General features: G+C 33.2%; 1 protein-coding gene across 1 annotated transcript; it reads right to left on the bottom strand.

The window, feature by feature from the left end:
* Positions 1-6,116: 6,116 nt before the first annotated feature.
* LOC106876624 (uncharacterized) lies at positions 6,117-15,932 on the bottom strand. The gene is made up of 6 exons (XM_014925239.3): positions 15,598-15,932; positions 14,954-15,280; positions 12,987-13,078; positions 10,787-10,938; positions 9,386-9,492; positions 6,117-6,256 (listed from the first exon to the last, which is right to left on the bottom strand). The coding sequence occupies exons 2-6, from the start codon at positions 15,276-15,278 to the stop codon at positions 6,204-6,206; spliced, it is 729 nt and encodes a 242-aa protein (XP_014780725.1). The 5' UTR covers positions 15,279-15,280; positions 15,598-15,932; the 3' UTR covers positions 6,117-6,203.
* Between the last annotated feature and the right edge of the window lie 964 nt (positions 15,933-16,896).

Below are 16,896 nucleotides of genomic sequence, written 5' to 3'. Positions count from 1 at the left end.
ATATATATATATATATATATATATATATATTATTGCTGTACAATTTCTTTGAGGTCCGCCGCGACCCAGTTATTCTTTTAATCGTTGTTAAATAAAATATTCTTATCCAAGAAAAAAAGACTCGTCTGCCATATTTCTAAAGCACATTTTTGGTTTCTAAATCAACTACTACTTAAAAAATTAATGGTAAAATGGTTGGCCCCAGCGTGGGAAATGTTATTTGCTAACTTTAAAAGATTAAAAGAACTTTAACAGCATTTGTATACGTCTTACAATCTTTGAGTTTTACATGAGTCTGCTATTTCGACACAACGTCTCCGGTTTTAACTAGGGCAAATTCTGGTGCTGGATTTCGTATCAATTTAAATTAAAATAGCTGGAAAGGTGGTGAGGTGGCTGACACGTTAGCACGCCGGGCGAAATGCCTAGTAGCATTTCGTCTGTCATTACGTCCTGAGTTCAAATTCCGCCAAGGTCGACCTTGTCTTTCATCCTTTCGAGGTCGATAAATTAAGTACCGGTTGCGTACTGGGGTCGAACTAATCGACTGGTCTCCTCTCAAAAAAATTTCGGGTATTGTGCCTTGAGTAGAAAAGATTATTTTAGAATAATAAACCGGGCCCATGAGCCTGTCTAGGCTTTAAAAGGGCGCATAAATAATAAAATACGTATTAAATCAATAAATTTGAATTGAGAAGCTTGGATGTTAAACAAATATAAGTTTGGTTACTGGTGACCAGGAAGTTGATGTTATTTATCTTTAATCACAGAACAGCAACGGTTAAGTATTGAATTTCGTTTCAGTGACATAATTTTCTATAATGAAACATTATCCAATGTAGGTTGATACCGAGACATCCTGCCTCTTTATATTTCGTATGGTTTAAGAATGTTTTTGGAAATGGCTCATTCATATGTTTTTTTAAGAAATCAGTTCTCTTAAGTTCGCAAATTTAAGTGAGGGTATATTTTAACCTGTAACAGAAAATTAAGCTTCGAATATGTAATGTTTATTTGTACACACACGTGTACACTGAGTAATATACAAACATGAAATAGAAGATGATTAAAAATGACACACTTACGCCAGCGTGCAAGAAAGGCAGGCGATATTGAAGTTAATAATGTTAGAAAGTCGATAAAAACAAGCATTTAAACAAAACACAAAAAGACAGATCATTTGAATAACAATGGAAATAGAGCTTTATTATAATCTCTGTAGTCATTATAATATTGAAAGGTAAATAAGATGCAAATGGAGATAAATAGCAAATGAACACTGTCACTTTTTTTAGCATGTGAAAAGTAACTGCAATATATAAGAGTGAACGGTGTCGAAACGTGTATTTAGTTTTCCAAAGTACGACCAGAAATGTTTTTTAAACAATTTCATATGAAACAAATAAAGCGGCGAGCTGGCAGAAACGCTAGGATACTGGAGAAAATGCTTAGTGACATTTCGTCCGTTTATACGTTCGAAATTGAAATTCCACCAAGATTCATATTCCTTTTCATTCTATCGAGATCGACATAATAAATACCAGTTGAGCGGTGGGGTCGACGTAATCGATTTAACATCTTCTCTCAAATTGCTGAACTTGCGCCAAAATTTGAAATTACACGAATGAGAAGAATAAAATTCAAACAAGGTGAAAACAGAGTATGGTCACCGATAGTAAAAATTGATATATTGGTTAATCCTTAGAAGAAGTGATATTCGTGAATTGGTCTGTGGACGGTTTGACTTTATGCATCAGCGTATGTCAACTGAAATGGAATCTATGGAACTAACAAATGTTAGTAGTGTACTAAAGTTGAATTAAATGGCTGTTCACTCTTAGTAAATCATTATTTTAATATATAGAAATTTTACCAGTTATCAAAATATTTCATCTTAGAATGAGTGAAGTGGTGTGAAAGATAGTGCAGAATTCGTGCAACAAAAGAAGTAATAAGAATCCTTGGGACAGAAAATATCGAAGACTGCCCGTGGATGTCCAGCTTCTTTTACTTGCTCGAGAACCAATGTTCTAAAAAAGAATGATCGAGCTGCATTCCAGAAATTTTGAGACTTTGTTTCAGGAGAGACAATTATAACTGTCTATATTGTTGTTATAATAATACAAGGCATATAATAAGCTGACCTGCCATGGTTATTTGTTTTTATTCCAGACTAAAGGAGGTGGTCATAATGATACTTGGAACACGCCCTACTATACACTACTTGAGACAACTGAGTAGTTTGCAGGATGCAGTCAGGTCGTGAAGACAATTTGAAAGATTGCTCATGCAATAAAATTTTGCGTTAAACTGGTATATTATGGATTATCTTATATAAACTAAACAACAGTTTATCGCTGGGACAAGAGAGTCAATTACGGTAGAGGGGGAATGAAAGAGGATAAGAGGTGTGAGGGAGAAGAATGAAGACTGTCGTGTGTTTAAACATACAGGTTGGTGTTGGTGCGGTAAGTTTAGTCCTGGTAGATCTCCACTCATCACATAGGAGGCAGATGGACGAGCAGCAAATTTCGCCACGGTGTGATTCGAAACTAGAACGTAAAAGTACATTTCTGAACACTAAACATTTTAATCAGTCGATGCTTGATTCTAGAAACCCACCGTTCTTCATTCCACTCTCACTGGAAATAGGAAATCATAATGGAAGACCTAATGTAATGAAAGCAAAAATCAACTACAGTAATTTCCAACACATGAAACATTTGTAGTATCTTATCACACTTTCGATTAGTAATATCTAACTAGTTTACTTACTTTGAAGATTCGTAGCTTCTTCAGGGTTGCTAAATAAACTTTACGTTTGGCTGAAATTTGTTTATCTAGAAGTGTCTCACAGGAAACAACAGCGTATGGTCGTTAATGTTTCTTTCTCCAGGTGTGATAAATGTGCGTATTTTGTATTGGGTTTATCGTGTTTCATCCTATTTAAGACTAAAATAAGGTCAATTCCGCTGAATGATGAAATCAGTTGATTTATCTACACTGGTTTCGATAAAAATGATATGGTCTTAAAATAATATCAACAAATGCTTTCCGCTCTTGTAAAGATATGTGAACAACACGAACTTAGATTAGGATTTGCCGTCAGGTTATTTCACTGTTCTTAAATACGTTCTTAAAGTAGAGGTCTTATGAAGTTGCATTCACTTTCTTGTCAGAATGCTTTACAATTCAGATGATAAGTAAATGATTAACTTTACCGTCAGCTTGGTTACTATTTCAATAGACATCTACTTCTATCCACTGATCTTGGCAATCAAACCAATCGAAACAAGCTACTTATCTTGATACGGTGTGTGGACAAATGAGGCTACTTTTAACATCTCAGTATATTGATAAATTAATGTATCATAGCTTTCTATTGCTTTGTACATATTGCACTGGATAGCTTATAGACATCTTGAATCAAACTCATGAACATCGCAAACACATATTTTATTTATCGATCAAATCTCTTAACAGTATTTAGTTTAATCTTGAACTTTGCGTTTGGCTCTCGCGAACATCACATACAATTTGAATGTTCGAGCGATTAATTTGTTTATAATATATTACGTTTGATTCGATACATGTTCATCTCCTTACAAAATTTAAACGATCATGCTAAAGCATAAAAAATTATCCAACAGTTGCTGACGAATTGACTCTATACGTATTGAGTGCGGATGTTTTTGTTTTGGTGATCGTCAAACCAAAGAGATCCGGGGAGGAACTTATTTTATCGACTCAGAAAGAATGAAGGGCAAAGTCAACGCCAACTGAATTTGAACACAGAATTGGCATTTTTCCCGGCGTATAAACGATTCATGTAGCTGGCCTCACAACTGTTAATACATATATTCAATATACACTCTACGCGCATTAATTGTGGACCTTTTTGTTTTGGTGTCCATCAAACCAAAAGGATACGGGGAGGAATTTATTTTATCGACTCAGAAAGAATGAAGGGCAAAGTCAACGCTAACTGAATTTGAACACAGATCTAAGCATTTTCCCCCACATATTAAAGATTCATCTGGCTGAAACCCTACTGTTAATGCATATATTCAATATACACTCTACACGTATTGAGTGCGGACCTTTTTGTTTTGGTGTCCGTCAAACCAAAAAGATCCGGGGAGGATCTTATTTTATCGACTCAGAAAGAATGAAGGGCAAAATCAACGCCAGTAGGATTTGAACACAGATTTAAGCATTTTTCCCGGCGTATTAACGATTCATCTAGCTGGTTAAACATAATCCCAGTTTCCAGGCACAATTTAGTCCAAAACAGGTTCATTTGGTGCATAACTTCTAAACTTTTATAGGGTCTCAAGGGCCACCGCCCGCCCACGAAGGGTTAATAATGTAACAAAGTAAAGGAAAAACGATCATTTAAGTAGAAAATAAAAAGGCAGAACGTGTGAATAACAATGTAAATAGAGCTTTATTTAAAATTTGTATTCATTAAAATATTGAAAGGTAAATGAGATTGAAATGCACATAAATAACAAAATAACAGTCATAAACTGTTATAGTTCTTTAGTATGTCAAAAGTAAGTGAAATATACATGAGCGAGAGGTGTCAAAATGTGTACTTAGCTTTCCAAAGTACGACGGTATGAAAAAATTAAGCAGTATTATATCAATCAAATAAGGCGGCGAGCAGGCAGAACCGTTAGGAAACTGGACAATCTGCTTGGCGGCATTTTGTAAAGTTATATACTTCTAAATTCGAATTCCGCCGAGGTCAATATTACAATTCACTCTTTTGTGATCGATGAGGTAAGTATCAGTCGAGCAGTGGGATTGACGTAATCGATTTCACACCTTCCCCAAAATTGCTGGGATCCCGCCAAAATTTCAAACTATGGAAGGTAAGTGATATCTTTGTTTGTAATATTCTTTCTATTTTTGTGTCGCCCATTGTAGTTATTGTCTTTGTATAACTGTGTCAACCATAATCATAGATTTTATTATTGATGTGTAATAATTTTTGGTGCTAAAATGTAGGAAAAGGCATTCCTTTTGTTTGGGATCGTCTTAAACCAATCTATACCCTTTTATATGCTACTCTAGCAGGACAATGCAGTGTTTGATGAGAATTTGATTTGTATCAATTTTGTCCCCTAATGATGTCTGTCTCTGTGTTCAACGGTTTTATAACTGACGAAAATGTTGCAACTGAAACGGGATTTATTGTCTAACAATTAATGCATGGAGAATTGTCAATAATATTCTCGTTGAAGATATATGTATATATATGTATATATAACAATAATATTAGGGATAAAAATCCAAATTTACAGGTAAAATCCCGATTCAATTCAATTTATTAAAAATTAAAATTAAACTAAGTTTCACATTGTAAAATATAAATATATAGTTTTAGAGAAAAGAACCAATGTTCATGAACTCATCGATGAAAATCCAGTCACATATAGAAAATTAATAAGTAAAAGCACAATAAATAAGTATAATATAATACAAAGTAAATATCATAAGATAATGATAATAAAACGACTACACGTGTCTCATAACCAAATTTTCAAATAGAAAAAATATTTGAATCGATTAAAACTATCGAACATCAATTCTATTCAAAAATATAGTTAATCTTCAGGTTAGATTACAAAGATTCGTTAAAATTAGTTTTTGCATATAATATTTCTGTTAGTTTACATTATAATAAACGTAAAGTTAATTAAGGAACATTTATAATTTTGATATTTTTAATAATATTTTTCTATCTTAATATAATAAGTATTTTATATACATTCATTTCTTATTTATTATTGGTTGATATATACATTCTTTTATTATTATTATTGACTGTTTAGCATCCCAAGACTTCGAAATGATTATATCTTGTTGAAGATATAAACATATATATATATATGCATACATATTACATCAGTTTGTTGTTTACACACTTGTCTTCGTCTTTTGTTGTTTTAGCAAATTCTCACTATATATATATATATATATATATATATATATATATATACTCATACATACATACATATATATATATATATATATATATATATATATATATATATATATATATATATATATATATATATATATATATATATATACACACACATATATTTGCAAATATATATAAATATATTTTTTACGCATACAAATATGCATGTATGTATTTATTACCGTACATAATTTCAGTAATAACATAAAACCTATTCTAATAATACATACACATCCAGAGCGTCTAGGTGTGATCTCAAAGAACCTGAAATGAAAGAAAGTTTTGTTATAAATCAACTGAAATTCCGATTGTCGCTATATTCTAAATGCTTGAAAAATACATATAAAATGACGAAAACACATATGTGAAGTCAGAAACGACTTAATGAAACATTTTTCAGTTATGAGTATAACGAAACATCCATGACCTTTTATACAAATGTATAGTTTTAGCTTCATTATTTTTGCTTTGTATGTCTGTCATTATGCAGCTAGGGTCATTCGCTTCTTTTTGCTTAAAAACTTATACGAAAGGATTCACTCTAATATCACAAACAACTATAGAATTATAATCTTGAAAACAGATCCTAACACAAAATGCAAGATATGCAACCAGCACAATGAGACAGGGGACGACATCATCTGTGGTTACCCAGTGTTTACCAAATCTCAATATATAGAGAGGTGTTGTCGATTTAACTGTTTTCTTATTGAGCAATATACTAATGTTTCCGTCTGAATGCAGACGAGACATGGTTCACACATGTACCGAATACATTACGTGATAATGACCTGACCACAATAATCTAGAGATTTACACAATAACCTGGAGTTTTACTGTCCAAACACACATATCCTTGAAGACGAAGCGTTCAGATATAATAATAAAGGACTGGGGGAAAAAGAAGAACTCTGATAGATATCAGAACTTTTTCTGATGAAAATATTGCTCAAAAGGTAGTACTATCAAGGGCAAAGAACTGGACGTTGAAATATTGACGATGTGGAGCATGAGGGTGGAAACAATACCAATATTGGTTAGAGTATTAGAAATGATTTTAAAAAATGAAATGGTGCATAATGCCAATATCCGGGCTAACAACCTAATACACTAGTCTGTGTAAATTCACAACATATGCAATAAGTTCCTAATGAAATAACATTATTCATGCAACATATACTATAGGATGAAGGCCCAATGAAATAACATTACTCACATTACACAAACTATACACAACAGCACATACACTTATGTAGCAAGAAACGAGAAAGCAAACACCCACGAAACGAACATGCAACACGCCTACAGAGAAGTCTATACTTCCTAAATCCACACACAAGAACACAGCGTAGCAAACAATTCACGAATTATATTTAATGTGAAATTTACATCCATCCATCCATCCATCCATCCATCCATCCATACATACATACATACATACATACATACATGCATGCATACATACATACATGCATGCATACATACATACATACATACATACATACATATATACATCTATATCTATATATATACATACATATATATATATATATATATATATATATATATATATATATATATATATATATATATATATATATATATATATATATATATATTATTAAACAAGAATTTCAAAACTGTCTGCTTTTCACATTTTAATTATAATCTTCTAATTTTAACATAAGAAACGAGTGAATGAAACATTTTTCAGTTATGAGTATAACGAAACATCCATGACTTTTTATACAAATCTATAGTTTTAGCTTCATTATTTTCGTCATATATCTATATATATATATATACATACATACATACATACATACATATATACATATATATATAATGTATATATATACATACATATATACATCTATATCTATATATATACATACATACATATATATATATATATATATATATATATATATATATATATATATATATATATATATATATATTATTAAACAAGAATTCCAACACTGTCTGCTTTTCACATTTTAATTATAATCTTCTAATTTTAACATAAGATATAAAATAATATAGTAAAAAGAAATGAAATGAAATATTAATTATCTATTTACATCCATCCATCCATCCATCCATCCATCCATCCATCCATACATACATACATACATACATACGTTATATACAAACAGACGTATATCTCCTGTTTACGATCCTCAGATCTATGCCCGGATTCTATAGTTACCGAAAAGTAGTTTAATTTAATCACATCTTCCGTTGATTCAAAGATGAAGATTGATCAAAATAAAAATTCATATTTAACAAGTCAACGTGGTAAAACCGATCCACCAATTTTTGTCTCACTGGCCTCTCTATGTGTTTCACTGTAGACAAAACAATCGTTATAAATCCCGGCGTATGTATTAATAAAAAAATATATCATGCAGAAATAATGAAAGCAAAGTGAATGTAATCAAATGATAATACACTAGACCTAAAAAGATATATAACATTTAGAGGTTTCCTTTTACGTTAAAGCAGAATCACACAATGCATTTACAACACCTGAAATAAGCATCTAATTCCCATTAATCAACATTTAGAAATATATACAGACTCTATCACAGGAAATAAGATGTAGGAAATTCATTAAGATTTGTACAGACAGTCTTCAAATACCAGATGACATCACTCACATGGCACAAGTCAGATAATTTGCAATCATATATACATCAACGACAAGATCGAAAATCAAGGGAACATCGACTTGCTGTTCCCTAGCGAATACCGGTTGAGCATTTCTTACAAAAATTTTACCATGCGCCAAAATTAAAAAAAAAAACTGACACGGTTATATGAAACATGAAAGAAAAGTCTTGTACAATGACATAAGTCATCTGCCCGTAAAATGGAAATATATCTTGCAACATCACCAAAAAAGTGAATATATACGTACAACTGCGGAACCAGCAGCCGCTCTACCTGCGTTATAAATTCACAATATTTATTTCAATAATCATTGGTGCGCTTGTTTATATTAGTATATGTCGCAGGGAAAATTTGGAAAAGCTAAGATTTTCAAGCTCATGTAAAAGACATGAACTTTACCAGATACAATTTGTAAATAGAACTTTTTTTCAAGAACGATTTGTAATACTTATTATTATCATCCAAAATCCACTGATAGCACCTTTCTTTGTTTAAATCCACTTGTCTTCTTTTACGATGTATACTAATATATAGAAATGTGAAGTATACAAAACATACATACATGCATACTTAGGTACACACGCACGTACTCACAAAAAAAAGGACACGTAAACGCGCACAGGAACACACACATCCCACGGACTTATTTACAAAGACAAATATATAGAATGATTTGCATATACAAAAACGAAATATATATATATATATATTACTTACGACTGCTGCTCATTCTGAAACTGATATTGTAATATGTTTCATTCACCTTTTCTGCATACAGCATGTAGTCACCGCCGTCTTCCGGCTCAATTATAAAGTATTTTTCTCTGAAATTAATATATCGTAACCGATGATTCAATAAACGTCATCATAGTTGGAGAATTTTAGCATTGTATTTACGACACCCAGTTCCGTTTGATGAAATACTTCAGTTTATCTTTTAATCATTGAGATGATTATATCATTTCCCTTTTCATATGTATTACATAGAATATGATATATGTCCTACTTTTTTATCTAAATTGTTATTATATATTTGTACATATATAGCCATGATAGGAAAAGTACATTTGTTAAAAAACATTTTTGTCCCTAGTGTCATGACTATTGCTACCTGCATATTTTGAAACTTTGTATTGTAAATATTTTTATCCTTCAATGTAATTAATTCTAACATTAATTATAAATGTGTTTATCCTTTAAAAAATAGAGTTGCATTATTTTTCATGTTCCTTAATTAATTGTGGAATCAATGATTATTTCTTTAATTGCTACTTTCAATGCTTATTTTTTATGATCTATCTATCTATCTATCTATCTAACAATATATATATATATATATATATATATATATATATATATACATATACACACACACATACATACATACATACATACATACATACACGCACACACACACACACACACACACACACACACACACACACACACACACATATGTATATGTGTGTGTGTGTGTGTGTGTGTGTGTGCGTGTGTGTTTTAAAGAAAATGAGACTTTCTTCCTACACAGTCTGCAGAGGTTCAAGTCACATCCGTTGTTTATATCCATTTTCACAGTGTTGTTATTCAATGCCTGATCCCGGGCAACGATGATTAAGCTTCTAGTCTTCTGTTTTAGGTCATCCTTGTTGGAGTCACCTCTATGATGCTTCGTGGACGGTGGATCAGACAATGATTCTTCTCTCTCGTTGGCTATTCGTGATCCGAATTTATTAGCTCCCCCAAGTCCGTTTTCAGTAAATTCTTCTGCATTAGCAGTACATTCAGTAGATCTTATTTGCAGTTTACCAAATATTATGTTATGTTTCATCGTTCACTGTCGATAAACTCCCATGCACTAATCAGCCCACGTCCATGTAGAAACTGTGTTCGTTCGCCTCACAGTGGAGGGCACCATACCTTGTCTTTCATAAGACTGTAAACAATAAATCGGGTTGAAGTTATATTTATTCCTCAATGATTTGATACTCAATCCCACCACGTTCTTGCTTGCCATTTATTCTTCCTTTGTCGATAAAATAATACTATGTGGGAAACCATAATTATTTATAATGAAAACCTATAAATACAAATAAAGTAGACAGTGTCAATATATACCTTAAACTGAACATGTAACGTACTGGTAGAGGTAGATACCACGGCCGTGAAAGGAGGTTCATCTCATTGAACCACGCTGTAGAATTTTTATTCGTTCCATTAAAAGTTATTGAGTTAATTCTGTGAGAACGACGTACGAACCAGAGTTTCACCTGCAAATGCAATTGGAATGAAATCATGTAGAAATCTGACAAGGAAGACGATAATGAGACAGGTTGAGAAAGGAAGCGGGCGAGAGGCAGATAGAGAGACAAGTAAGAGTACAATGAAACTGAAAATGAGAAGGAAAGTGAGAGATAGAGAGTGTAAACAAGGGAATGAGAAAAGACAGATCTAAGAGAGAGTATGGGGAGGGGAGACTTAAGAGAGATAAGATTCTGGGAAAAGATGTGCATGCATTTTTGCGTAAGTGTAACAGGAGGAACTGGAGGATAAAGTAATAAATATTGATTTAAGATTGTATGAATTTCGTTGCAGTTGTAGGAAAGATACTTTATATACACGCACAGAGCTACACACACACAGACACACACACAAACACACACACACACACACACACACACACACACACACACACACACACACACATACACACATATACACACATATACATTTATATATATTCATATGCATATATATATATATATATCCTTAACACAGGCTGGATATATAAATTATGCAGCAGAAGTTTAATCAATGTGTTCACACGACGTACTTCGCGAGACTATCAAACACTCTCTCTCAACTACTACCTACCTCTACACTTTATAAGAGTTCGGCTAGTTCATTCTTCCAATCCCCCAGGGTGTCAATGATTCTTGCCACAGCAGTATGTATATATGTATATACACACTTACATAGATATATAGAAGCAATTACGCAAACACTGGTACTAATTATACATCTACTTCTTCATTACTGGTAACGGGTCTTACGAACCTGAACTTCCCAGCGATTATCTCCAGCTGCAGGGTAGGTAGAAAAACATGCACTTGTCAGGTGTCTAACACCGACCTCTTGGAGATTTCTCTCTACGCAAAATTATACTCTACAAATGCCGAGTATAACACCACGTTTCCACCAAACATGTTGATTTCAAAAGCCGCTACCGAGCACGAATGAACTCTTTCCCCAATAATTATCCTAAATTATTACCTCCTTTTGCATGCGTCTGGGATATGTTCGACTATTAGCGCTTCCTGAATACCAAATAATGTCTGAAATTTGGGACCAACACGACTACATTTATTTACTAGGTGGGATTTAATCGATACTATCGACCCAGAACTGAACTGATAAATGATTTTATCAAATTCGAAAGGATGCAACAGTCAACTGACTTCGTTAGGATTAAAATTCTGAAGGCAGAGAAACTTAAGAAACGGTACAAAACATGCGGTCGACGCTCTTACGATTATGCAAATTCACTAGCCTTGGAGGAGGATAATTGATTTTATTGACTCTAGTTCTAGACTGGTACTTTACTGCATAAAACCCGAGAGAAGGAAAGACAAGATAACGATCCGGAAGAAATACGCTTCGATCTAACGATTTTGCATCTAATCAATTGTTGTTTTCCTTTTATGCTCAATAATCTTCGTGGGAGATGACATAGGATTAAGGGTGCTCCAATCTTGTAGCGTTCCCAAGATATTGTTTCTCAGGTAACAGTACCCAGTAGAAAGGTAAATTCTGATCTGTTCAAGATTTGGCTGCTATTTCTTGCAAATCAGAAAGATCACATAGAAGTTCCTTCGTTACTTGATCTTCTTAGTTGGTAGGCATTTACGGCTAACAAACCAATAATGTTTGTGGATATGTGTGTTTGAGAATGTACATGTGTGTTTATGTACATGTGTGTGTGTGTACGGCTAACAAATCAATAGTGTTTGTGGATATGTGTGTTTGAGAATGTACATGTGTGTGTGTGTGCGCGGCGCGTGAGCTTCTACATGAGTATCGGAGGAATTGCAATAGAAAGACTTAAGTGAAAATATGACAGGGATGAAAATTGAAGGATTTTGGACGACAAGGTTTAAACAGCAATAAAACCAACAATATCAAGAAAAGAAATTACTTACACTACTGAAGTAACGAAATGAAGAAGATAAAATTATATCCTTCAAGACATAACGGGCTGACAATTATGTAGACTGTCTAATGAAATGAGAATCATTTGGAAATTTTGAAAATGTATTACCTTTTCTATAGGCCAACTAGTCCAGTAAGCATAAAGAGCACTTCTTTTAAACGAAGATGTAGATATCTCAAGTACTTTCTGCCAGGATCTGCCTGCATGAGTAATAAAATAAGAACGTTTCAACTGTAAAGGAATACTGGAGAATTTTAGGTGAACTTTATTGAAATTCAGAATAAATTATTTTCTACAGAGCTGTATTGTTTAAAACATTTTTATATTCGAAATACAGTTTTCTCAAGCTTCATCTCTTCACTTTTAGTTTCTATTTCACTATTTAAAAATTTGATATCAAAAAGAAATAACAGAATGTTGTAATTGTTGTTATTTATCAAGTTGTATGGGAAAAGTTGTTCCAAAGTGGCCATCCTTTCATCTGTCACATATTGGTATGTAGAACAATATCATCCAATGTGTACTATTCTTCTCAACATGATAGGATATAATTTCAGAGAGATTTGTCTGGTATTTCTTGCAGATCGCGTAAACTCCGAACGATGGTGTCTTAAACTCGTTAAAGTAGATCTCTAAAATATTCCATTGAAAGAGTTATGAATAAAGGCTGATTACAATTTATGATGATATTTTGTCAGTGAAAATTAAAAAATGAAAACATTTCTTATTGACGCTGTCTGCATGACAAAAAAAGAGCTGTTTTTAGCGTTAGTATATGTAGTGTAGACAATATTTTAAAAGGTAACTATCAATAATTTAGCAGTGAAGGAAAAAAATATATAAGCATTCGAATGATTTATGATTCGAATGGTTTATGATTTTTCTTTTTTAATGTAGCTGCTTACATTGTAATGAGGGAATCACTAATTGAATTTACAAAACGTACCCATTTGGTGTAGAAGACTAGACTAGTTTAGAAAATATATCAGAGAAGTAAGTTTTGGAGAAAATGATCATATCCGACATTTGGTGATGGATATCAAATAATTTACTCTAAATCAAATAGCCACTGATATTAGCATATCCTGTGAGAGAGTTGAGAATATTCTGCATAATCAATTTGGCACGATAAAGGTTTTTGCTGCACGATGATCTCCACGTTTTCTTACACCTGACAAAAATCGCACAAGGCTGATCACGTAAAGAGAAAATCTGACATTGTTGGCATTGGATCCAGTCGGTTTCTTTGAAGATTTCCTAAAGCAGGATGAGTGTTGTTTTCATTACTTTAAGCAAGACAAAGTGACAGACCATAGAGTGGAAACATCCCTACTTACCTGCTCCCAAGAAAGCTAAGATCGTTTCATCTGCATGGAATGTAATGATCTCAGTTGTTTGGGGTGCAAAACGTAGGGTGTCTATTGACTATTTTCAAAACGGCTTCACCATCAAGGGAGAACACTATGCCACCTTGCTGAGGCAGTTTCGAAATTCTATAAAGATCAAAAGCCCTGGAAAGCTGACCAGTTGACTTGTTTTATGAGGACAACGCTCCAGCACACAAGACATTGGTTTCAATGGCTGCCGTGCGTGGCTGTAGCTATGAATTTTGTAATAACCCTGTCTATAATCCGGGTTTAATCCCATCTAACTAACATCTGTTTTCCAATGGGAAAAAAACATTGGAAACAGTATTGCAGTTATGATGACATCACTTCTGCTGTTGATGACGTTTTCGAGCAACAAGTCGAAAGCTTCTTCAATAATGAAATCCAAGCATTGCAACACTGATGGAAGAATTGTGGGAGCCGAAAGGAGGAATATGTCGAAAATTAAACCTCATTTGGTCTTATTCTACTAGAATACCTCCTTGGGCAGTCTATGAAATATTGAACCGATCCCTTTATAAGAACAAAAAGATAACGATTGAAACAATCAAACAGAGGCGACTTCACAAGAAAAGTGTCACCTGAATATTATTCAGGTGGTTAGATATATTGCATGGAGATAATGGCCTGAATACAAAAAGGTAATACAAAAAGCACTGAAATACTTGTAAAATATGATTAACTCACTGTTTTCATGCAGCATTAAATAAGATATACAGTCGCAACTAACCAATTCAACATTTCCCACGGACAAAGGTTGAAACATTTTGCATGTGTCATTACAATAACTAAAGAATCCACACTTATCAGTCGCCAAACAACATAATGAACATTCTATGATGGTTGGTGTGGCTTGTGTTCGAATCAACCAAGAATCTATACATTGTGAATTGCTTATTTTCCTAAAAAGTCCCTCATTGCTCGATACGCCAATCTTCACTGTCAGAAGAAATATAATGGTGAAAGCTTGCAGTAGGTTGCGAAGGACATGCTTTTCATTTGCCATTTTCATTCCTGAAAAATATATAAAGCAATATATATATATATATACAGAGAGAGAGAGAGGAAGAGAGAGAGAGAGAGAGAGAGAGAGAGAGAGGGAGAGAGAGAGAGAGAGAGAGAGAGAAGAGAGAGAAGAGAGAGACAGAGAGAGAGAGACAGACAGACAGACAGACAGAATAACTGAACTGATGTTTTTTTCTTTCTCGATAAAAATCACTGGAATTAATGATGGCAGTCAGACTAAGCTTTGAACAAAGGAAATATATTGTAAAACAATATCGTCAAATTGTTTTCACTCGTCTAAAGATAGTAGAACAACACGAACTTACCTTGGAAGTTGTCTTCAGATTATTTCACTTTTCTAAAACACGATCTTAAACTAGAGGGATTATGAAGTTGCTTTTATTTTTTCTTTCTTGTCAGAATGTTTTACAATTCAGATGATAAGTAAATGATTAACTTTACCGTCAGCTTGGTTATTTCTTTAATGAATTTTTACTTCTACCCACAGATCTTCGCAAATAAACCACTGGATGCAAGCTATATATATATACCCAAACGTGTCAGATAATGCTGAGTAAGTGCTATGAACAGACTATAGTTGAGCTGCAGCTTCTTCGATAATGATATATCTATATATACGGTTGGTGATCAATGATTTACATTTTAACTCCCCAATATATTGATATATAATATCAATATATTGGTAACTTTCTATTTATTTAAATATATTACAGCTATCCAGTGTGAAAGTCATGAATGTCTCAAACTCCCATTTTAATTATCGATCAAGTTTTGTATAATATTTAGTTCAATCCGAAGCTGTGCGTTTCAATCTGGTCAAAATGATATATACTTTGAATGCCAGATTTACCTTTGATCGATTACGTTGCTGATGATATATTAAATTTTGTTCGATTCATTTTGATCTACCCTACAAATTTTAAAATAAATCATTACTGGCTAAAGAAGTAATTATGAAGAAGCATTAAAAATTAATCCAACAGACGGTGACGAATTTTACCAACAGAATATACTATATATAAATACATATATATATATATATATATATTGCAATTTATAGTTTCTAGGAGCTGAAAGCCTTCAGAAGTTTCTTTTTGATTATCAGGTACCATTTACTTACATATACAGGTAACCTGGTGACCAGGTAACCTGTATATATAACCTATTCGATGACGTATTATGTAATGCATAGAATAACAATTTGTGATGTTTTTCACCCTCCAATTCCATCACTATTTCCCCTAACATCTTTTCGCTTTTGTGCTCAACAGAGCACACACGCACACTCATACACATACTGAGAGTAAAGCTACAGGAAACCAAAAGATGAATGATCACGATTATCAGTCGGCTACCCTAGCGTAGTTGTTACTACTCCCCAATGTAGGATTCCTCACCATACAGGTGACAGGCACAGCTGTAAGGTGCATTACGGATGTATAGCAATTGGAAGGGCATGACCCAATTGAAATAACAACGTGTGACGTTTGGAGTAAAGGGAAATGAAAGTGTCGCCTCTGGAGTTTGCAAATGACCACTATACCGATAGGTAACTGCGCCTAAAATGTTTACAATCAATAAATGTCTTAGAACAACCAGTCACT

This window comes from Octopus bimaculoides, chromosome 8 (assembly GCF_046866305.1).
Source record: "Octopus bimaculoides isolate indiv1 chromosome 8, ASM4686630v1, whole genome shotgun sequence".
Classification (NCBI taxonomy): domain Eukaryota; kingdom Metazoa; phylum Mollusca; class Cephalopoda; order Octopoda; family Octopodidae; genus Octopus; species Octopus bimaculoides.
Note: the sequence above shows the minus strand (reverse complement) of the source record. Positions and strands in the feature narration are given on the sequence as shown.

Bases quoted from the DNA above. Each gene is read 5' to 3' on its own strand.
- LOC106876624 (XM_014925239.3), bottom strand. From the start codon at position 15,278: ATGAAAATGGCAAATGAAAAGCATGTCCTTCGCAACCTACTGCAAGCT. The intron at 10,939-12,986 runs GTAATACATTTT...TTGCATTTGCAG, and splicing joins CTAGTTGGCCTATAGAAAAG to GTGAAACTCTGGTTCGTACG. The intron at 9,493-10,786 runs GTATATATTGAC...TATTAATTTCAG, and splicing joins CGTTACATGTTCAGTTTAAG to AGAAAAATACTTTATAATTG.